This window comes from Eptesicus fuscus, chromosome 7 (genome assembly GCF_027574615.1).
Source record: "Eptesicus fuscus isolate TK198812 chromosome 7, DD_ASM_mEF_20220401, whole genome shotgun sequence".
In the NCBI taxonomy this organism is placed as follows: Eukaryota; Metazoa; Chordata; class Mammalia; order Chiroptera; family Vespertilionidae; genus Eptesicus; species Eptesicus fuscus.
The window spans coordinates 79,338,629-79,362,107 of record NC_072479.1 but is presented as its reverse complement, the minus strand read 5'-3'; the positions used below and the strand labels follow the sequence as shown (position 1 = coordinate 79,362,107).

The window sequence follows — 23,479 nt, the reverse complement described above, 5'->3', positions numbered from 1 at the left end:
CTATCTAACATACAATAACCAGAAAAGGAAAAGAAAAAGTTCACCTACCTTTATTGTAAGTGTAACTGGCTTGCTGTTTTCTGGTGTTTTCTTTGGATTAAACTCTGTTTCAGCATCTCTTAGGAATCGTGGTTTCAAAATATATCCAGAACCACCATTATCCAAAAATTTCCCATTTTGAATGTCCATAGGCAGACCAGGGGTCTGGAAATTTAAGGCCACTGTGAGAAAAAAAGTATTTTGACATGGTCAGGAAATAGAATAGCTAAAAAAACAAGTTAATAGATTTACTGAAACCTAATCATGGGTTATATATCTTCAAACATCTTAAGAGCAAGCCTTATTAGTCAAATAACTCAAGATTCATAAACATCTCCTCCTGTCATGTCTATATCAATATTGGAAGGTGAGTTTCAAAGTTTAATCTGTAAATTATTTTATAGTTTTGAGTCAAAGAATCAAAATGACACACAATATAGATTATAGAACAACTATGTACATGTCAGATAACAACCAGTGAATATGAGAAAAAAGAAAATCAGTACATTGCTCAAGCTGGTTTGGCTCAGTGGATAGAGAGTTGGCCTGTGGACTGAAGGGTCCAGGGTTTGATTCGGGTCAAGGACACATGCCTGGGTTGCCGGCTCGATCCCCAGTAGGAGGTGTGCAGGAGGCAGCTGATCTATGGTTCTCATCATTGATGTTTCTCTCTCTCCCTCTCCCTTCCTCTCTGAAATCAATAAAAAATATATTTTAAAAAAATCAGTACATTAAATGCAGGAAGGGAAGACACCAACTCTAACACAAACTTGCAGAGCAATAATGTTGTTAAAATATAGGAATACAACCATATAAGCTGGTAAATAGCCACCAAGTGCAGTATCACCTTCCACCATTCCCAACACTCCACCCCCACCATTCTGACCCTTCTCTCCCCATATCTCCAAACCTATAGGCCTTGCCACAATCCAGTACCAAAAGGGTTAATACTTGCCACTGTTAGTACCAGTGCTATACCTGACCAATTTGGATCAGGGAGAGTCTGATAAGGAAAAATAACAAAGCTACGCAATCTCATTCACTTTTCAACTATGAATGCAAAAGTCAGTGTAATGTGTAAAAGGTAGAGGTTACTTAATTTGAAGAGACCCTTAATAAATCTTTCAAACAAAAGACTTGGTCTTCAATCTCCTCTTACATCAATTTTGGTTTTCTTTTTCCCTTCCTACACATCCCTTACTAACTCTTGATGAATTTATTCCATGCCCCCAACTTTCACCTAGACTTACCCTCTCCAACATGTTTAGGAATAACTTCAACTCTTGAAACCAATGATTCATCATTATTGCTTGACTGCAAAACACCCAGAGCCAAAACAAAATCTTCAAAAGAAGCTCTTTTCAAGAATCTTTTATTAATTTATAAAATTAATTTTATCTTTGCAAAAAACTCAATATCCTGTATAACATACCCATTTGACAACCTATATTCCAAAATTCTTGAGGATTAAAATTAGAAGAGTCTGCTCTTGTTGCTTTGGGATATATTCTGGTAATGAACTTCATGTTGTGAAGAATAAAATCATGGGCTAAAAAATAAATTATTAAAACATTGTGAATTTTTTTCAAATAAATTAAATGAACTACTTTATATATATATATATTATATAATTCTACAATAATTTCAATAATTTCTATGTGTGTTATCTTCCTAAAAATATTTGCAATTCATGTAAATCAAAATAAATTTATGCCTTTGTATTTGACAGTGTAATTCACCATTATTAAGAAGATAATAATAATTTATTACACAACTAGAGGCCTGGTGCATGAAATTCATGCATGGGGGTGGTGACCCTCAGCCCAGCCTGCACCCTCTTCAATCTGGGACTCCTTGAGGGATGTCCGACCGCCCACTGGGATTGGGCCTAAATGGGCAGTCGGACATCACTCTCACAATCCAGGACTGCTGGCTCCCAAACGATCGCCTGCCTCTGCCTGATTGCCCCTAACTGGTTCTGCCTGCCAGCCTGATCACCCCCTAACCACTCCCTGGCAGCCTGATTAACACCTAACTGCTCCCCGGCTGGCCCGATTGCCCCTAACTGCCCTCCCCTGCCGTCCTGGTCACCCCCACTGCCCTTCCCTTCCAGTCTGGTCAACCCTAACTGTACTCTCCTGTAGGCCTGGTGGCCCCTAACTATCCTCTCCTGCAAGCCTGGTCCCCCCCCCCCAACGGCCCTCCCCTGCAGGTCTGCCCCCCTAACTGCCCTCCCCTGCTGGCCTGGTCCCCCAAACTGCCCTCCCCTGCTGGCCTGATCTCCCCCAACTGCCCTCCTCTGTTGGCCCAGTCACCCCTAACTGCCCTCCCTGCTGGCCTGATTGCCCACAACTGCCCTCCCCTGCTGGCCTGGTCCCCCAAACTGCCCTCCCCTGCTGGCCTGATCTCCCCCAACTGCCCTCCTCTGTTGGCCCAGTCACCCCTAACTGCCCTCCCTGCTGGCCTGATTGCCCACAACTGCCCTCCCCTGCTGGCCTGGTCCCCCAAACTGCCCTCCCCTGCTGGCCTGATCTCCCCCAACTGCCCTCCTCTGTTGGCCCAGTCACCCCTAACTGCCCTCCCTGCTGGCCTGATTGCCCACAACTGCCCTCCCCTGCAGTCCTGGGTCCCCCGCAACTGTCCTCCCCTGCAGTCCTGGGTACCCCCAACTGTCCTCCCCTGCAGCCTGGTCCCCTTCCCAACTGCCCTTCCCTGCAGGCCTGCCCTCCCCCCCAATTGCCCTCCCATGCTGCCCTGGTACCCCCCAACTGTCCACCCCTGTAGGCCTGGTCCCCCCCCAACTGCCCTCTCCTGCTGGCCCAGTCACCCCTCACTGCCCTCCCTGCTTGCCTGATTGCCCACAACCGCCCTCCCCTGCAGGTCTGGTCCCCCCAACTGCCCTCTTCTGCAGGCCTGGGTCCCCCACAACTGCCCACAACTGCCCTCCCTTGCAGGCCATCTTGTGGTGGCCATCTTGTATCCACATGGAGGCAGCCATCTTTGACCACATAGGGGCAGCCATCTTGTGTCCTGGAGTGATGGTCAATTTGCATATTACTCTTTTATTAGATAGGATTTTATGCACACTAATCATTCACCTGAGAAAAAGTGATTAGATAACATGTTTGGGGGATTTTTTTGGGGGGGTGGTTTACAACCAAATTAATTTCACTTTCACATAAGGATATATAAAATTCCAAAATAAAATGCATTCTTTTTTTTAAAAAAGTAGTATCATTCCAGATTTTGCCTTACTTTGGTTTTCACGCTAGGACATAATCACATGTAAGTCATATAAAGTTATATGATGCTATTATTAACTCAGTTGAATATTTAATAGATTCCCAGGGTTGAATGGGACCTTAAGTTATTCAATTCAGCTGCCAATCCCAACCACCACTACATCTTCCCCCAAAATTCATTCCATTTCTGTTTGCATCCTTCCACTGGAAAAAAATTAAAAAATTTGCTATCTCCCAATGTTTCTGATTATTTCAATTGTTTTTCTTACTGAGATAAGGTCTATACCTGTAGTGTACATTAACACACACACATAATTTATTTGAATTTATATATTTTTTGTTTCTACTTATATATTCTTTATGTTTCTATTTTTATTTATTGACACTTTATTTTTTTATTCCAATCATTTTTTCAATTTTTCAATTTTAGTTGACATACACTATTATATTAGTTTCAGGTATATACCCCAATGATTGTACATTATATAACTTACTAAGTGATCATCCCAATAAATCTTATATCCACCTGACACCATATTTATTAGAATTTTATTGGCTATATTTCCTATACTGTATTTTACATCTTCATGACTATGCTGTAATAATTAATTTGTACATCTTAATCCCTTCACCTTCATATATTCTATTTAAATTACTTGTGATGCAAAACTAATTTACACCTTCTACCATTGGTCACTCCTTCAAATTTTTTAACACAATTTTTTGTTTCTCTGAGACACCTATTCTTTCTAATATGGTGTCCAGTTATGGGATAAATGATTAATGCCTATAGCCCACTGTGTTTGCTAGTCAACTAGAACAGAACCATTGCCATACTCATCCTGAATATTATTCTTTAGGAAGCATTATCAAGCAAAAAATTAGTTACTAAAGTTAACACTAATTACAGTTAACTTCATCAGCTCTCATTTTTAGAAGTTATACACTCTTTGAGACAAAAGTGTATTTTGAAGCTACTCATATTTAAATGCATGTGCATCCCAGTATCATGATCCCTTATCCAGTACTAAGCTAGATGTTTATCTTTAGCTAAAATGTGTTCTTCTGTGCTTTATTTTTTCTCATCTACAAAGCAATAAGCATGAATAATCACTATAGACTCTTAACATAATATGCTTTTGTTACTTCTGAGATTGACCTTTAGAAATAAAAATATGCTGTTATTACTAATGCAATTCATCTTCATTTTAGATAAATGAGAAAATCAAATTTTAAAAATAAGAAATAAAACCAGCCGAAACCGGTTTGGCTCAGTGGATAGAGCGTCGGTCTGCGGACTGAGGGGTCCCAGGTTCGATTCCGGTCAAGGGCATGTACCTTGGTTGCGGGCACATCCCTGGTGGGGGGTGTGCAGGAGGCAGCTGATCGATGTTTCTCTCTCATCGATGTTTCTAGCTCTCTGTCCCTCTCCCTTCCTCTCTGTGGAAAATCAATAAAATATATTTACAAAAAAAAAAAAAAAAAAAATAAAACCACATATAATCTTTTCACTAAAATAATAACCACTGATAACATCTTGGTATAAATATTTTCATTCTTTTGTCATATGTTCATATTTATTTTAAATTGAATATTATTTATTCCCTTTTATGAACTTATTTTTATTTACTAAAATAACATGAAAATCATTCCACTTCAATAATATTCACCTACCATATTATTTTTAACTAGCGTTCCCGTTGCAGGAAAAATCCTGCAATAGGATTTCCTGCTGCACTCTACCCCGCCTCCGCTCCTCCCTTGTCGCCCGCCCCGCCTTCTCCGCCAGCCCGCCTGCTTTTCCCTTCGTCCCCGGCCCCGCCTCCACTCCTCCCTTGTCGCCTGCCCCACCTTCTCCGCCAGCCCGCCTGCTTTTCCCTTCGCCCCCGGCCCCGCCTCCGCTCCTCCCTTGTCGCCTGCCCCGCCTTCTCCGCCAGCCCGCCTGCTTTTCCCTTCGCCTCCGGCCCTGACTTCGGTCCTCCCTTCTCCTCCCCCCCACCAGGCTTGCTTGCTTCTTCGAAGCTTTACTCCCTTCTGCAGCTCTTGGCTTCTTTCGATGCTGTCTTGATATGCAAATTAGCCACCATCTTTGTTGGGGTAATTTGCATACTCGTCCTGATTGGTTGGTGGGTGTGTCTTGGCTGGTGGGCGTGGCTTGGGTGTAGCGAAGGTGCGGTCAATTTGCATATTTGTCTATTATTAGATAGGATGACTAAAAAATATATGTATGGACATTGCTGTTTCTTATTTTTTCTTATTATAAACTTAACTAGAGGCCTGGTGCATGAAATTCATGCAATGGAGGGGAGAGGGGTCCCTCAGCCCAGCCTGTGCCCTCTCACAGTCTGGGACCTCTTGGGGAATGTCCGCCTACTGGCTTAGGCCCGCTCCCCACACAGTCCAGGACCCCTCACTCCTTACCGCCCGCCTGCTTGCTCCTCCTTACTGCTCAGCTCACTGCTCCTTAGCACTGCTACAGAGGCAGGAGAGGCTCCCGCCACTGCTATGGCACTTGCCAGCCATGAGCCTGGTTTCTGGCTGAGCGGCGCTCCCAGAGCACACTGACCACCAGGGGGAAGCTCCTGCATTGATTGTCTGCCCCCTGATGGTCAGTACACAGCATAGCGACCAGTCGTTCTGGTCGTTCTGCCTTAACGGTCACTTAGGCTTTTATTATGTTTTTAATAATGATGAACATCCTTGCAGTACACCTTTGCCTATTTCACTAATTATTTACTATTGACTTTGGGTTCAAGAAAAATGCTCTATACTCTATCCAAAGAAATGGTGATCCTACACTTTTTAACTCTACTCAGAATTACCCAGTCCCTTTTCAGTATTTGAGCAAGTGTTTAATATAATCAGAGTGAGAGAATTATTACTCCTTTTGTTGTACCTAAAGGTCCTGTCCCCATGAACAACAACAGAGAACACTCAATTGTTTGAAAGGACAGGGAACAATAAAGTAGATCATTCAAATTTAAACACTGTTGACAAGACTTTACAGTGAAAAATATATTTGTATCACAACCCAACACACACACAATTATAATTTATAAATAAAATACTTATTCTCACTGCATACATATACTACATTACATTACATTACATTACATTACATTACATTACATTACATTACATTACATTATGTCAACTTTGGTCCATGCCTACTGAAGTGATTTTGGTCACTATCTGCAATTTAAAAACAAAAACATCCAAGATCTATAATATTCAGGGTCTTTCTAATAGGAAATTTAAGGAGATGAGCTAAAACATACCTCCAAATGCATGGGTACCAGTGGCCAACCCAATGAGGTTAACCAACAAATATATCAAAATCCACATTTCCAAACAGCCAACAGCCTTCCACAAGTCAGTTGCAGGTGTCAATTTTTACACAAGATGGTAGATTGCAATTTCTCAGAAGCACTTTGAGTCATCTGACTGTTGAGTTAGCGACCCATCCGTTTGTAAGTTGAGGATATTCCCTGCCATATAAGTCTGAGAAGAGGGTAGGGTCTGCCTCCCACTGTGTTTCCCAGGCTTTGTTGCGTCTGGGCTCCACCAAACAGAATAACCCACCTCCGATTTAGAATCAGAACACAGGCAAAAGAAGATGCAGAGACAAATGTCCCTCTACAGGTGTGCTGTGGCAATGCGCACTCAGCTCAGCCGCCTGGTAGTCTGGCCTGGGTGCAGTTTCCTCCCTCTCCTTCACCTCAGACATACGACAGCCTCCAGGTCTACTTAACTCTACCTCTCAGATCCTAAGTCCAAAGAGTTCACCCTGGCTCCACTCTCACCGAGGCCTTCATCCTCTCTTCCCTATAGACAGTCTCACCCTTATGGGGCTATCGAGACATCTTTCAGAAACACACCAGAAATCATGTAATTCCTGAGATTTCAATCTTCTCCTGATCCCCCTTTGATTTCAGGACAAAGTTCATGTTACTTGTAAATTTGGTTCTGCCTTTCTGTGCAAAATTGTCACTCTCTGCCCTCCCATGTAAACCACTCATCACAGCCCCAGCCACGGAGATGTCCACACTAGACAGTCTCAATCAAAACTTCATGATTTAAAGAAGTTGACTATTGGTTGAGTTCTGTGAAATAAAACTTAATGTACTTGAGGCATATAACCTTTTTAAAATATGCTAAACATGTTGAAATTTTATGAGATTTATGAAATTTTTTGAACCATAGGAATTTACCTCTTAACTTGGAAAGTTTCCGAGCTGTTGACTCCTCAATAGAATTACTTTCATAGAATTGTTGATACTCTCTTGAATAGCTAAAGTTTCTGAACTTCTCAGCTTTAGTATAAATGACAAGATCAGATAGGGCCACGGCCACTTTTACCTTCAAAGTGTAAAAATAAAGCAGTAATTTCACATTTTTGCACAAATAACTTGAATTTTTTTTCCAACAGAGAAAATATGCATTCAAATCAACAATTTGGGTCTTTTCAAAAGATTATCTCCTCAAAAACTATTTGAATTGGGTCAATGTGATTATATTTTATGACAGTACTTTATGTTAAGATGAAATAGCTCAAACCTAAAATTCCCAATTAATGTAACTGTTATTTTCTTTTTCCCAAAGACTTCAGTTTGCTGTCATGAATTTGCAAATTTAGGAATTTTAGTCCTGAGTAAGTCATATTTCCAGGATGATATAACATCTTGGAGTAACTTCTGTTGTAGAGTATTCATTGGCTCTTTTACAGCCCTGCATCTATATGCTCTATACTTCTGTTAGCCGCTTCCCAAGTTTTGTTTGGGAAAAACATTTTGTGCTCATGCTAAATCTATGTGCTTAAGTATCGATAATATGAACTGGGCCTGACTAATCAAAGCTTTGCCTTCCGTAGCAACATTAATAGGTTCAGGGATGTGCAAATAACTGGGTCAAAGCCAATGTACAAAAAGAATTTGCTTGGTCATCTGAGAGCTAGATGGGCCTGCCACTGGATTGGAACCTGAAAGCAGATACAGTCTTGCACCAATATAGGGAAAGTGAGTCTAAAGTTGGAGAAAAAAACAAAGTTCTGTGGACTTTGCTGGAGAAATGATACCAAGTCTTTCCTGAAAGTAACATTCCTTTCCCTAAACTTTTCATTTATGTAGGGCAATTATTAATTAATTGCACCAAAAATAATAACTTTTACTTAAAATAGATAAATTTGTTTCTATCACTTGCAAGCTGATATGCCTTCTTATGTCATGTTAATTTGTATACTTATAATACTACTAGAGGCCCAGTGCATGAAATTCATGCACGGGTAGGGTCCCTAGACCTGGCCAGCGATAAGGGCCCATCTGTGGGGCGACCGGTAGGGCAATCAGGGGCTCCTGCTGGCAGCCCCCTTGGCCAGCCTGGTGCCGCCCCCTCACTGGCTGGTCCCTCCTTTGACCCCCCGCCACCACCTGCTTGCCAGGGCGACAAGCAGGGTAATCAGGGGGCCCCCTGCTGGAACCCGCCTTGGCTGGCCTGGAGCTTGTGGGCTTGGGGCAGCTCCTGCATTGAGCGTCTGCCCCCTGGTGGTCAGTGCACATCATAGGAACCGGGCGTTTCACTGGTCATTCCATGATTCAGTTGATTTACATATTAGGCTTTTATTATATAGGATATTTTACAAACAGTGATTCTCTTATCTCTGACAGTCTGATCTTCTTGAAGGCAAAGACATTATATTGTTTGTATCTTTTGTACACTGCGCAATGCCTAGCACATAATACCACATAATATTTGTCACTATAGAGAAAGAGATTAAAACAAAAGGAAAAGAGATAACTTTTAAAAATTATTTTCTACTGCTAATTTTTCCCAAAAAAAATTGAATGATAAACTAAAGTTTTTATAAGGAGAAAAAATATTTCTCTCTAAAAAATATATTTTAATTCTCCACCAAAAAGAAAATAAAACAACTTTTCAATCACTTGTAAGATTTTCTCAAATCATGATCTCACCTTCTTTTTCCTGAAAAGTCCAAATCCAGCTGTAGTCTTTGACTCTGCTTCCTTTTCTGGACTGTTTGTTAAAATAGCCAATGATCTTGAACTTTTGGCTTTGTCCACTTCCTCTTCATGACCTATATCTTCATACTCTTCAAATTCCTCTACTTTACCATGCTTATCCAAACCTCTCCTTGAATGGGTTTCTATTAAAGTTCCTATTTTCTTGTTTCTAACTAATATTTTGAATTTTAATGCCTACAGAGACAATTTGAAAGACAGATACAATTACACATTTATAGGTAAGTTTGCATTTGTAACAGTCACTGGAAAGTCTTTCATCAGATTTGCAGTTAGCTCACAGTAGTAACACTGTCAAAACACCTTCATCTTTAAATTTTTCACTCAATTAAATAAAATGAGTAAAAAATATAAAGGGAAATATTCAAATATTTAAAAAAGACTGTTCTGCACCAAAATGATGACATAGCAAAATTAAACTCTTTGTTGTTAAACAATACTATCCTGCAAAAAAAAAAAAAAAAAAAGAGTTCATTTATCATCTGGCAAAAATTGGGGCCAGCAGAGGAAACTAAGAAGGAAGGGTCAGGGAAGAATGAAGAAAGCCTAAAAAATGTGGAGTTAACACAAGAAAGTGCTTTAAGGAGAGGAAGGAGGCAGCCCCAGTGTTTGATGCTGTCAAGGGAATAAGTCAAATAAAGACTGAAATAGGTCCATTAGAATTTATCATCAGAAAAGTATTTGATGACCAAAATGAGATATTTACCACGGTGCAGTTGCAAGAGGAATCCCGATTAGGTAGGTTGTGAGGAGATGAGAAAGTGAAAAATGTGGTTAAGACCAGGAATAATAAAATAAATAGCTGGAAATCAAACTGAAATCCTGAGGGTAGGATGGGGGGGGGTACCTTTTTTAAACCAAATACTAGCATATGCTCAACTGAACGTGGAAAGGGACCATAGAGACAGTTACAGTGAGCAGATTAAAATAGGGAACCTGCCACCCAGGTGCTGAGGCATTGGGCTGAGGTTGTGAGGATAAATACATAGACATTTCAATTTGTACACAATTCTTAACATACAAAATATATTCACCTAAAGGTCCATAGAAACATTTCTAAGCAACACATTGCAAAGATACACCTCTACAAATAATCCAATTTAAGCATTCTCAACGATCTCTAACCCAGTTTCATGAACCAATAGCATAGTGACATATTTTTTTCTTTTGGTCTTAACCTGAGCTTCTATGATAAAATGTTACCTCTGGTGAAGGTAATTTGTCTGAAAAATCATCAAGCATATCAGACAGCAAGGCATCTCCCAAAACAGACTGCAAAATGTCTGCTATCACTTCTTGTTGGGAAGGGGAGCAGTGATTTTCTAAAGAGAGCACCACTGGGTAGTCAGATGTCTAAAAAATGAACCATTACCACAGTTATTTCTCAGAACTCCTTAATAATTTTAATGTAATTAAAAGAAGCACTTAATCTATTTTACCCCTTCTAATGTTCCGTACCTTTGGAAAATAATTATTTTTTAAACTGAGAGTACGTTTAAGTTTGACAAATCAGAGAACATTAAATCTATAGGAAAAGAAAAATGATTACTATTTGCACCAGAAGTATAGGGAACAACTGAAGCATACAACAACAGATACTTATTTAAATCAATAATGGCATATCCAGCCGAAACTGGTTTGGCTCAATGGATAGAGCGTCGGTCTGCGGACTGAAAGTTCCCAGGTTCGATTCCGGTCAAGGGCATGTACATTGGTTGCAGGCACATCCCTGGTAGGGGGTGTGCAGGAGGCGGCTGGTCAATGATTCTCTCTCATCGATGTTTCTAGCTCTCTATCCCTCTCCCTTCCTCTCTATAAAAAATCAATAAAATATAAAAAAAAATAATGGCATATCCATTTAAAGAGATAATATAGTTCGGTTAAGAAGGAGGTGCAAAAAAAAAAAAAGGAGGTGCAGCTATATACTAGTACACTGCTGTAGAAATAGGTCTATAGTCTTATGAAGAAAAGCAGTTGCCAGAGAATATAAGGCTACACTTTTATTTTTCAAAATACCGTACATACGTATGTGTTTATTTATATGTGTTTAAATGTGAGGGAAAAAACTTTAACACTGATAAGTTAAGGAAAATGTTAATTTTCTACTTTTTCCATTTTAAATGCTAAAATCAAAACTTACTGTTTTATCATTTAAAACAACAATAAAGATATTTCTAGTTTTTAATAATACAGGAGATATATTAAAGAAGGGTGACTCTACAAAGACATTTTCTGCCCTTTCTCACCTCTGTAAATTTGAAATTTGCTACAAAATAGAGAGCATCACTCATTTTTGGATCTTATTCAAAATTATTTTGTCTCCATATATGATCATCAGGACACAAATTTACCAACTTTATAAGCAAGCCAGGGAATTACAGGGTCTGCTGCATTATCCCAGACATTTAAATAGGATATATATTATACCTATTTAATGGATCAGAATCTTACTTTCTTGTGGCTGCTGTAACAGATTACTAAAACTTGGTTGCTTGAAACAACAGAAATGTATTCTCTCACAATTCTGGAGGCCAAAAATTTAAAATCAGTTTCACTGGCTAAAAAAATATTTCAAAGTATCAACAGGCTCCAGGGCAAATCTGTTCCTTGTCTCTTTCAGCTTCCGGTGTTGCCAACATTCTTTGGCTTGTGACCCTATCACTCCAATCTCTGTCCTCCCTCCCCAGTGTCTTCACATGGTTTCCTCCCCTGTGTGCTTGAAATATTCCTTTGTCTCCCTCATAAGGATACATATGATGGCATTTAGGGCCCAAACAGATAATCCAGGATTTAAAAAATCCTCTCATTCAAATTATTTAGCTTTATCACATTAGTAAATACCCATTTTTGTAAATAGAGTAGCATTTAGAGGTTCCAAAAATGAGGACCTAATTTCTTCAGGGACCCATATTCAGCCTACTATAATATACGTTCTTATACACACATATGTAGACTCCGTCTAATATTAAGAGAACATGTAAAGAATTTTCCAAAAATAAAAAGTGATTTTGAAACTAGGCAAAGTGATAGCTTAGCAGATGGGGAAAGCTCTTTTTTTTTTTTTTTTTTTTTTTTTTTTTTGGCTTCTGTGGTGGTCCTTGGCTCTAACCTCTAGAAAAGTCCTCTTGTCTTTTATCCTTCGTGGCACATCTGAAGTAAGTATTGAGGAGTTTGCTTTTCTTATAGCTCACTTCCTGACCCAGGGTTGTTTTCATGCTCACCTGCGTCACACTTGTGTTTTGTTTTGGTTTTTGACAATACCATTAACTTTAAAAATTAGTTTCCTTATGTATTTGCTTCTAAATAAGTTGCATGTGCCAGTATCTATGCCCAAAATTATGTCCTCAATCAAGTTACCAAATCTACTTTATTTCATTGCTATCTCTTTCCCAAGTTAATGGTAGAAAATCCAACCTTCAACCTCATCTTTGCCACAAAATTGACTTATGCTGTTCAATTGAGAAAGTTCATTGAGTCTTGCTGCTCAAAGCCTTTTTTTTCATTTTGTCTCCTTCTCTTTGAAGTCTTAGAAGCTGTAAGGGTTTCCATCCTTGCAAGACCTTTGACTTTTAAGATTGTCTCTATATATTTTTTTCCCTTCGTTACCCACCCTGGATTAAGTGAAAGAGTTTGCTATACACATATTTGGAAAAAGAATTGCAAGTTCAAAGGCTTTGAGACATGTCTGAAAAAGAGTAAGAAGGCCAGAATAGACAAGCAAACAAGGGACAAAGGCCAAAGGATAGGAGAGGTGACAGAAAACAGGGGATGTAGGATTTTGGGAGTCCCAGTGTGGATTGTAGCTTTCATTCTGAGTGGGATTGAAAGTTTTGAGAAGGGGAATGACATGATCTGATTTACCAAAAAGTCACTCTGGCTGATACATTGAGATGAAACTGCGGGGAAGGAAGAAGAAAAGCAGGAACATTGGATATGAAGTCATTGCAATAATCCATGTGAGAGGGGATGGTGGTTGACCAGGACAGTGACAATGAGAATGGGAAGAAGGGATTAAAGAAAGTAGAGCCAACAGGACTTGCTAAAAAACTGACTGAGATGTTCGAGAAAAGGAGGAGAGAGTTAAAGTTGACAATAATGATTTCTTTTAGGCTTAAATACATAGAAGTTACCATTCAATGAAATTGGGAAGACCGTGAGAAGAGTGGGACTGGCAGAAGAGGAATATCTGGAGCTCAAATCTAAATACCTTATGTTAAATACGCCTGTTAAATATGCAAGTAGAATGTGTGTGTAGTTGTCTGTATTGGTGTAGAGTTCAAGCAGGAAGTTAGGATAAAGATATAAATTTAGAATTATTAGAAATTGTATGTTTAAGAAAATCAATGCCATTCATCAACATTTTAAATTAAGAAATTTTTCATATTTTATATTTTGTAAATATTTACTTACTTTATACTATATTTCTAATAAATGATACAGCAATTTATTTAAGTTATGTTTATTTTTATTACTTTTTATTTATTTTTATTGATTTCAGAGAAGAAGGGAGAGGGAGAGAGAGAAATATCAATGAGGAGAGAGAACCATTGATAGGCTGCCTCCTACATGCCCCCTACTGGGGATTGATCCCGAAATCCAGGCATGTGCCCCTGACCAGAATCGAACCTGGAACCCTTCAGTCTGCAGACCAATGTTCTATCCACTGAGCCAAACCAGCCAGAGCAAGTTATGTTTATTTTTATAGTTAATACACTGATCTATTTATGAGAACTTTAAGTTTATCAAATTTATGTCTAATTTAATAGATATGCATTAATTTATTAGATATACATTAAGTATTCAGTAAGATTAGATTAAATATCTTCAATTTTATAATTGAACTACTTAAGAAAGAAATCAAATATACTAAGTTAACAAAAACAATTTAAAATATATAAAGGTGCTTAATTAGCCAAGTATGTAAATGGGGCCAAGTATTCAAAACTGAGTGATTATTAAAACCTACCCAATTTATACGCTTTGGATTTGTAAGCTGACTTTAGAAGCTCTAGAAAGAACTGGATCTTTGAATCTAGCTTTAACAATTGAATAATAATTTTTAAATTCAAAATAAACTTCTAAACATTTTTGCTGTAGAAATAGTTGCCACTTGCCCAGCCATTATGCCGCAGTGGTTGAGCGAAGACCCATGCACCAGGAGGTCACTAATTCGATTCCTGGTCAGGGCATTCCTGGGATGGAGGCTCATTCCCCAGTATGGGACATGCAGGAGGCAGCCAGTCAATGTTTCAATGTTTCTCTCTCTTTGATGTTTCTCTCTCTCTCTCTCTCTCTCTCTCCCTTCTCTGTTTAAAATCAATAAGAAGATATTTTAATAAAATAGTTGCCACCATAGTCATTAAAAAAGTCAACAATGGAGATAATACATTTTTAACGCGTTTTATTTTTGTATCTTGAAAGTAAAATAGTTGAATATTGGTAAAATATTTATTATTATATAGAACTACTATTATATAAAAGAATATTTCTCAAACTTTTTCATACATTAAGAAATATATTTATGATGAAATAAACACACATTTTATATAATTAAACATAAAGTTCCGTGAAACATGTACCTTACTACTGGAGATTAACTTTGATAAATCTATCATTAACTATATACTGCATGAATTCCATTGCCTACTAATGGATCATAACCCATAATTTTAATTGTCACTAATCCACACTAATACCAAGGATCATAGAATTTTGAAACATGTAAATTATATTGTGTTTAAATATAATTTAATAAAGATACGCACGTACTATGAATGCATATTTTTGTATGGCTTGAATAACAGTTTTAAACAAGAGTTTGCTGGTGAGTGTATAACCATGGTACACAACAGGTTCATTTTGTGATCCATCCCAGCAATCAATTTCCAGACACCGGCATCCTTTCACAAGGGCACTAGCAAAATGTAAACAAAATAAAGTCATTCCTGGATCATTAAAAATGTTAAAATGTTCCAAAGACTACTTGCAATTTTGCAATAAATTTGTAAATGAAGTCATAACAAAGCTAAGTTGTTGTGTTGAACTGAACACACTTTTCTTCTTCTTTACTGTGAGCATGGCCTAACATGGAGCAACTATGGCCAACCACAGTTCCAGCACCGCCAAGAGGGTGCCACGGGCAGGGCTCTGGGCTCTGACTCCTGCAATTTCTACCTATTACTTATGCTTTAAGTTCTATACGTCTCATAGAAAACGTTTGTTATATAGTTCACTATCAATAAATATTTATTGTCACCCTAGCTTGTTTGGCTCAGTGGATGGAGCATCGGCCTGCGGACTTAAACGTCCAAGGTTCTATTCTGCTCAAGGGCACATGTCCAGGGTTGTGAGCTCATCCCCAGTAGGGGGCGTGTAGGAGGCAGCCAATCAATGAGTCTCTCTCATCATTGATGTTTCTCTCTCTCTCTCCTCCCTTCCTCTCTGAAAACAATAAAAATATATTAAATAAATAAATAAATATTTACTGTGTTTATATTAGAAAAAACTGAGAGCTATAGATATGTAAGAAGAAAATGGAAGGCAGACAGAAGTGATCCTCTAAACAAAATCTTGGAAGAGAGACAAATGAATGAAAAGAAGCTGATTTGAAACATCAGAATCTTAGATGTGCTACTCATGTATCAGGGAGATGGTTTAAAAAAAAAAAGGTCCCTGCCATACATGAAGTCATTTTTCCCATAGAAAACCAAGTTAGCATTTGTTTTCCAAAACAAATATTAATTTAGCCCACTGTGTCCAGGCCAGCGGTTCTCAGTCAGGACAATTTTGCCTCCTAGGCAACATTTGACAATGTGTGGAGACATTTTTTGTTACCATAACTGGGGATGGAGGAGAGGTTTGTGACTGGCATCTAGTGGGTAGAGGCCAGGAACGCTGGTAAACAAAGAATTATCTGACATAAAATGTGAAGAATTTGAGAAATGTTTCCCTGAGACATAAAAACCTGAAGAAGAGAGTGTGCTCCCAGCACAAAGTATTTGATGTGGAATCAGTGATTCTTTCAACAGAAATACAGAGTTCCGAATAAACCACTCACAAAAAATAGACATTTTAGATCTAGTATTTCTTTGGGTATCATTTTAGTCAACTTGTTAGGGAGATGACTCCAGCAATATTTAGGTAGGAGTGTAACTGAGGAGAGATAAAGTAATTATGTCACTGAAGTTGAGGTGTTGAATTCGGGGAGAAAAACAAAAGAAAAAAGAAAAAAAAAAGGACCTTATGTTCCTTTGGGAATAACATAGATAAAAGATGAAAATGACCTGAGGAGGTAGGGCATTAAAGGGGAAGAGAATTAATAAATTTTATTTATATTGGAGGCTTCACTAAAGCAGCATAAAGCTAAATGGTTCATAAGTTATTTGTTGAGGTTTTGAGGTGGTTTGCTTTTTAAAACCATTTTGTCTTACTTTTTAAGTGCACACTGCTTTATTCGGGCATATAGAGATGCACTGTAATGTAAAATCTCAGTGTCTTAGTCCACTTGTCCCAGTGTTGGAGGAATATCCTGAGAACCCTCTTCTAAGGAAATCTTGTTTGACCTGCTGGTAGTTCCATGGGCAAATAAGGTGGCCACCTAATTTTAAGTACAAGTTCTAAAATGGGCTATATGTGTAGAAATCAAACTGATTTTATTTCTCACCTTATGTGTTTATTTATTTGGATTTTAAATTGTAGAATGATCAATACCAGTTTGTAAAGTTTGGTAATTTCCAGGAAAGAATGTTTGTTTTGCCTTCCTCTCAGTTATTATCAAAGTATATTTTTTGCCCTGTTTATCAACACAGATATCAGTTGCTTGGGGTGCTAACAGAGAATAATCCTGAACTCTCTATTGGGAAAACAAAAGACCAAAAAAAACTACCAAAAATTCAGTTGTAGAAGAAAACTTTTCATGAATGACAACCTACCTAATATTGATTGTTGCTACATACTTCTCTCGATAGTTCTGATTTCATCCTTGGATCCAAACAACCTTTACCAAACTACATATTTTGACTCCTTGATATGATTCCCAGCAAAAGTGATGTGAGTTACTCAGAGGAATATACAAGAAAGTATGTAAGAGAAAGTCTCCTCCAGTGGTGAAGCCATTTTCTACTATTTCACATTGACCCCTTTTTGGGGAATGAATAATGAAAATTACTGTCTCTGTATAGAAATGATCCACTTAAATAAGTTTGAGGGGCTTTATATGGATTAAAATATTTAATGCTATTAGGAAAGCTTATATTAGTTTTTTTTTCTTTTAAAGATGAGGCAATTAGGCACAAGGAGTTTATGTTTGTCACATAATTAACAAATGAGAAAAAGTGAGGAAAAATCAGTACCAAAAACTTAAACATTAATAGGTAAGCATTACATTACACCACCTCTCATGAATAAAGAAATTTTAAAAGAATTGTCTTCTAAAATGATCTAAAATGATATCTTCCACAAGTGGGTAGAGAAATAGAGGAAGAATTATAATTAAATTTAAATTTAAATATTCAGTTGGGTGTAACATATTTTTGGAATTAAAAAGTAATTATATTTCTAAATCAACCTGTTTAAAATTTATATTTTTAATTAAACTAATAAAGTATGAATAGAAAATTCTATAATGAATGGATAGCTATGAGTTGGGCTATTCTTACAGAATTCTAAGTGGATACACTTCTGAGTTTGTAAAGTTATGTATTTACTTAGATTTTAAGTTGGAGAAACAATTTAACTGGGAAAAGGAGGTCAGCAGCTAGAATTAGGAGGAAAGTGAAAGATTGCATAGTCACCGAAAGGTTGGGTCTCCAAGATATGTGCAAATCAAAATGGCTCTTCCCTATGTGATTGCCTAATATGCACAGCCTGCTTTTACTGCGAATTCCCACCAATGGAGGCAGACACCAGAGGGAAATTCCAAGGGTTTTAAAATGTAATAAATTTAAGATCCAAATAAATACCTTTCATATCCCCAAATGTCACTTGGCCCCAGTAGTTGGTCAGATATCAAGTATGTATTATGTGAACTTGAGATAAAATAATCACTTAATGGTTGGTGCATATCTTGATAAACATTATTAAATTCTTTACTAAATAGTAGGCATTCAGATGAGCACAGGTATCTTATAAAACCTTCAAATGACATCTGGCTTGCTTGCTTAACTATAAAAAAAAGAAGTAAAAAGGTGTAATAATATCATTAGCAGTATAAACATTATATCTCACTTTAAAACATATTCAGTAATAGAGCATGTTTCTAAAATATTCATTTAGAATTAACATTAATATTATTTTTGTCTTTGGAAACAAATTTTTCTAAGCAATACCCTTAATTCTTCAACATTAATGTACAGAATGTATTATTCAATTACATCTGATTTTTTTTAATATATTAAAAATATACACAAGTACAAATGTCATAGATCAATGAATTTCCACAAGCTAAACATCTAGCTAACAAGCACCCAGGTCACAGGTCACAACATCAGAGCACCCCAAAAGCTTGCTTCTTGCTAACATTCAATCTCTCCCCACAACCCACCCAAGGGTATTCAATGGTCTGGCTTCTAACAGCATATCTTCATTGTCTCTTGGTTTTGTGCTTTCTATGAATGATCTCATACAGCTGGTATTTTGTGACTGGTTTATTTTACTCAACATCATTTCTAAGATTTATTCTTTCAGTTAGACATTGTTTGTTCCCATACTGTATAGTATGCCATTGAGTGATTACACCACAATTTATTTATCGATTCTATTTTTGATAAGCATTTAGATAATTTCCAGTTTGGGGTTATTACAAAAAGTGCTGCTATAAACAATCTGTACATATCTTTTGACACAAATGCTTAATATTGAATTGTTGGGTCATTTGTACATTACCATCTTCAGTAAGTTATCTCTAAACTTTTATACACAGTATGGTCTATACCAAAATTATCTACTTAAGCAGAACACTGGCTGTGGAATCAGACAGCTTGGGTTAAACCTATTCACTTGTTATGTAATGAGAATGTTATTTAACTTCCTCCTATGTTTGGAATGATGGTAATGAGAGTACTTATCCTATATATGAGCTCTAAGTTGGTTGTTGTTGTTTTTGTTGTTAATAATTCATTTCATCCTAAAATAAGAGCTGATGTGAATATTTGTTTTAGACTAGAGAGTGATCCTTAGCAAAGAATTTTATCACCAGGAATTTATACTATAGAAATAGAGAGTCAAACAAAGATCAGTGTGCAAGCACGCTCACACTTGCATGATTTATAAATGCTTAATAAGAGGAGGGAACAGATTAAAGCCCAAGATATAATACAATACTAAACAGCCTTTTAAAATAATGTATCAGAAAAATATATATAGTGACAAAAGTAAATGTTTATGATATCATAACAGTGAAAAACTTAGCATTCAAAAATACTATTACCATTTTTGTATAAAAAATAAAAGCTAGAAAAAATGCATAGAGGACACTGTAGGCATGCAAGCTTTCTGTGTCAAAGCCATGCAAATTTATGGGAACTTGTGGGGCAAATGCATCATATATTATAATAGTAACGGTTGCATAAATTGATTCTTTTTCCAGGTGCAATTAGCAGTAATTGGCTTATAACCCTTTGAACTAAAAAATAATTAAATAAAGTTCTCTGGTAATGGAATAGAAATCAAACTCATTTTGTATCCTTTAAAACTACAAGATTGTGATGAGAACCTCATGGATTTTTAAAATCCTCATTTGCTACATGTCATATACCAATATGGGATGAGTTGAGAATCTTGGAAACATTTAGGACTCAAAAATCATATTTAAAATTGGCCTTAACACACCTCTAAAGTGATCAGTAAGCATGTATATAAAATGCAAAGACTTGGCTGAGTATGAAACCAAGTGAGGCAGAGGACATTCCAAAAGATGAAATGGATGAACAGAACAGTGCAATATTATAGTTAAAATGCAAACACAATTCCAAGATGTCATTGCCACCATCGCATTACTGTGTTGTATCTTTTACCACCTGCAGGTAGCAGTGCCAAAATATGTCTTTTTGAATATTCACTAAATCAGCTCTACTGAAAGTGCTTATCAGTGAATTTCTAGTCATTGATGATAAAGGGCTTGAGCCAGAATATAAATCAATTCACTACTTCCTTAGAGAAAGTCTTTGCTGCTAAAAAAAGAAAAAGAAGAAGAAGAAGAAGAAGAAGAAGAAGAAGAAGAAGAAGAAGAAGAAGAAGAAGAAGAAGAAGAAGAAGAAGAAGAAGTTAACTGAATTCATCAGGTGTGGTAGTATTGTAGTTGTTTTACATTCTGGTGCAAACTATCTTGTTGCAAACCTAAAAAAGTTTTAATGGTGATCTGATCAAACTCCCATTTGCTGGCACTGCATTTAGTCCTATTATGCTTAAAACCCTCCCAAGTCTTTAGGTAGAACTGAGTCATGAAGCCAAAATCTTAATAAGGACCTACAAGACTGGCAGGATTTGATCCCTGACTATCCCTCCAAATTCATTTCGCCCTCATTCTCCAAGTTCCAGCCGCACTATCCTCTTGTACCTTGAATTTTCCAACTCAGGTCCAACACTTTTCTTCCCTCAGCTCAGACATTGCTCACACATTTTTGTGACATGACTAATTATTTTTCATCATTTAAGCCTAAGCTCAGATGTCACAGCCTCATAGAGGAATCTCCTAAACACCCAACCTAAACTAGACTTCCTGGGTGGTTTACTCGCTCTGATTTTCTGTTTTATTTTTTCACAGTACATAGCAATCTTTGAAATTACACTTTTGTATCTCTAATTCTTCATTGTCAAAATTCCTCCAACCCCCATCAGGAATATAATAGATCTAGTTTGCCTTGTTTCCCACTATATTTCCTCCCCTAAAAACATACTTGGTTGCCACAATAAATATTTGAATAAATTATGAATGGGTGACTCAGTGAAGGAATCAGTTTGGTTCATATGCTATATGTTAAACACTGGTAGGCATAAACCAACTTTCAAAGGCAGAATTTGGACTTTCATACCTCCTTGTTAAATAAATATTTTGAGTTACCAATTAATTCCTGTAGGATTAAACACCATGCTTTAACTTGTTACTTAGGCAACTATAAAAATAATTTATTATATAATGTTTCCATTATTTTATTTAAAAATTAGCATAAATAAAAAATTTTGAAGTTTTTCTAATCCACTGAAAGATGGAACAAAAATAAAAAATATATGAAAGCTCATTAGTCTAGGCAGCAATTTTCAAACTTTTTCATCTCATGGTACACCTGAAGTAATTACTAAAATTTTGCAACACACCAGGAAATATATTTTTTCCCAATCTGACAAAGAAAGATAAGTATAATTTCAATACATTCACACTAGAAAGCTATTTTTGTGTTTACTTCTGTCATTTTTTTTTTTTTTTTACAATCTAAAGCAAAAGAGGTCAGTGCCCCTGACTAAATAGTCAGGTATTGCATGTTTTAAAAATTCTTGTGGCACACCGGTTGAAAATCGCTGGCCTAAGTGGTCATTTAATTTAAACCAAGACTATATTCAAAAATAAAGAAAAAGCAAAATTTTGAAAATGTGTCTAAAATATTGTAGTTAATTATGTGTATAGAAAGTGGAGAAATTAGTGATTTTGTAGTATTTTATGTCTTTCCTATAATTGTTTTCATTTAGCTAATTTATTCATGTGTTTTTTCAATAATATAATGTGTAAAGATTGAAGACTACCCATAACTGGATTTTTATCTTATTAATGACTATTTAGACAATTTCTTCTATTATAGTACATATAACAGAATCTTCATATCGCTTTTTACCACTAAGCTTATCTCTGAACATTTGACAGATATATAAAAATGGTTAAAAGGAAGGAGCTGGAAAATGAAATAGGAAAGAAATACCATGTAGCTTTCTAAAAGATATATATACATGCTATAAAATACAAGAATAAAACTACCAATATTTTATATTATCCAGAAGAAATTTGACCCACCCAAAAATTTGAATTTGATAACTGTAGTTCATAAAAAAATGCTAAGAATGTAAATATTTGATAAAACTTTGAAATGCAAGCCTACCTTCTTCAATAGGCTCATATTTTCCAATGATCTCAGAAGCAATACTTTCACTCATGTTAACTATATACTGCTCTTGTGTCAAAAAGTCATCCAGATTTTTTTCAAAAAGAAATTTCCGGTTTTCAGAATACGCATTGAAAATCTCAATAATTTCTTCTCTGTATACAATACTTCGATAAATTGATCTAAATTCTTCTATGGTGATTCTTCCTTGCTTCAGCCTGTCATTAGCCTACTAAAAAAAATCACTGGTGGGCTCACATTGTGAATATAAAAAAATATACAAACAATAAATTAGAATATTTGGTAACAACATACAGAGCAACTTATATTTGAAAGAAGATGAATCTTAGATTAGATTAGTATCTCAGATAAAATATATAAAACTGCAGGAAGTGATGCCAAAGTTGGGAAAAGGTTAATGGATCACCACCACTTAAAACCTGGTCACTGTAGCAGGAGTAGAATAAGGTTTGGAAAAAGATGAATATTCTAGTATGTTTTTGAAATACACATTTTCTTTTCCTATTCCAGTCTCTGTCAGGGCCTTCTTGAAACCATGCTAGACAGTATGTATCTCATGCTACTAATATGCAGCCTGCACCATAAATGTCAGAGAAAATCAGAGGCATGCAAGATCACTAAGCTACAGGTGCTGCAGAAATTAGGTAGTGCCTGAAGGAGGTAGTATCTGCATATCATGAAGGATTTGGGACAGTGACAAACAAGGTAGGTTCCAATAAGAACACATGGATTCACCTGGCTGTTCTGGAATTTCCATTTCTGAACTTTATGACATAAGAGAAAAAATTGGGCTGGGTCCAGTTATTAGAAGTTACAGCAACACTGTGAAGTTGAGTAAGAAAATGACTAGCAAAAGCAGAAGTTTAGTATCATTATCTGTGCAATACTAATTGGAAGAGATGGAGAATTGCATCTAACGCAGTGGTTCTCAACCTTTCTAATGCTGTGACCCTTTAATACAGTTCCTCATGTTGTGGTGACCCCCAACCATAAAATTATTTTTGTTGCTACTTCATAACTATAATTTTGCTACTGTTATGAATCGTAATGTAAA

The 23,479-nt window shown here is 36.8% G+C and overlaps 1 protein-coding gene across 1 annotated transcript in view; it reads right to left on the bottom strand.

Moving 5' to 3' along the window:
* PLCZ1 (phospholipase C zeta 1) overlaps positions 1-23,479 on the bottom strand; it is a 43,218-nt gene that overhangs the window by 8,963 nt on the left and 10,776 nt on the right. Inside the window, exons 4-11 of the mRNA XM_028143885.2 lie at positions 22,402-22,633; positions 18,277-18,478; positions 15,086-15,230; positions 10,520-10,669; positions 9,251-9,493; positions 7,493-7,640; positions 1,472-1,588; positions 49-221 (exon numbers count right to left, since the gene is read on the bottom strand). Coding sequence (XP_027999686.2) covers positions 49-221; positions 1,472-1,588; positions 7,493-7,640; positions 9,251-9,493; positions 10,520-10,669; positions 15,086-15,230; positions 18,277-18,478; positions 22,402-22,633 — 1,410 coding nt within the window. The remainder of the gene's footprint in view (positions 1-48; positions 222-1,471; positions 1,589-7,492; positions 7,641-9,250; positions 9,494-10,519; positions 10,670-15,085; positions 15,231-18,276; positions 18,479-22,401; positions 22,634-23,479) is intronic.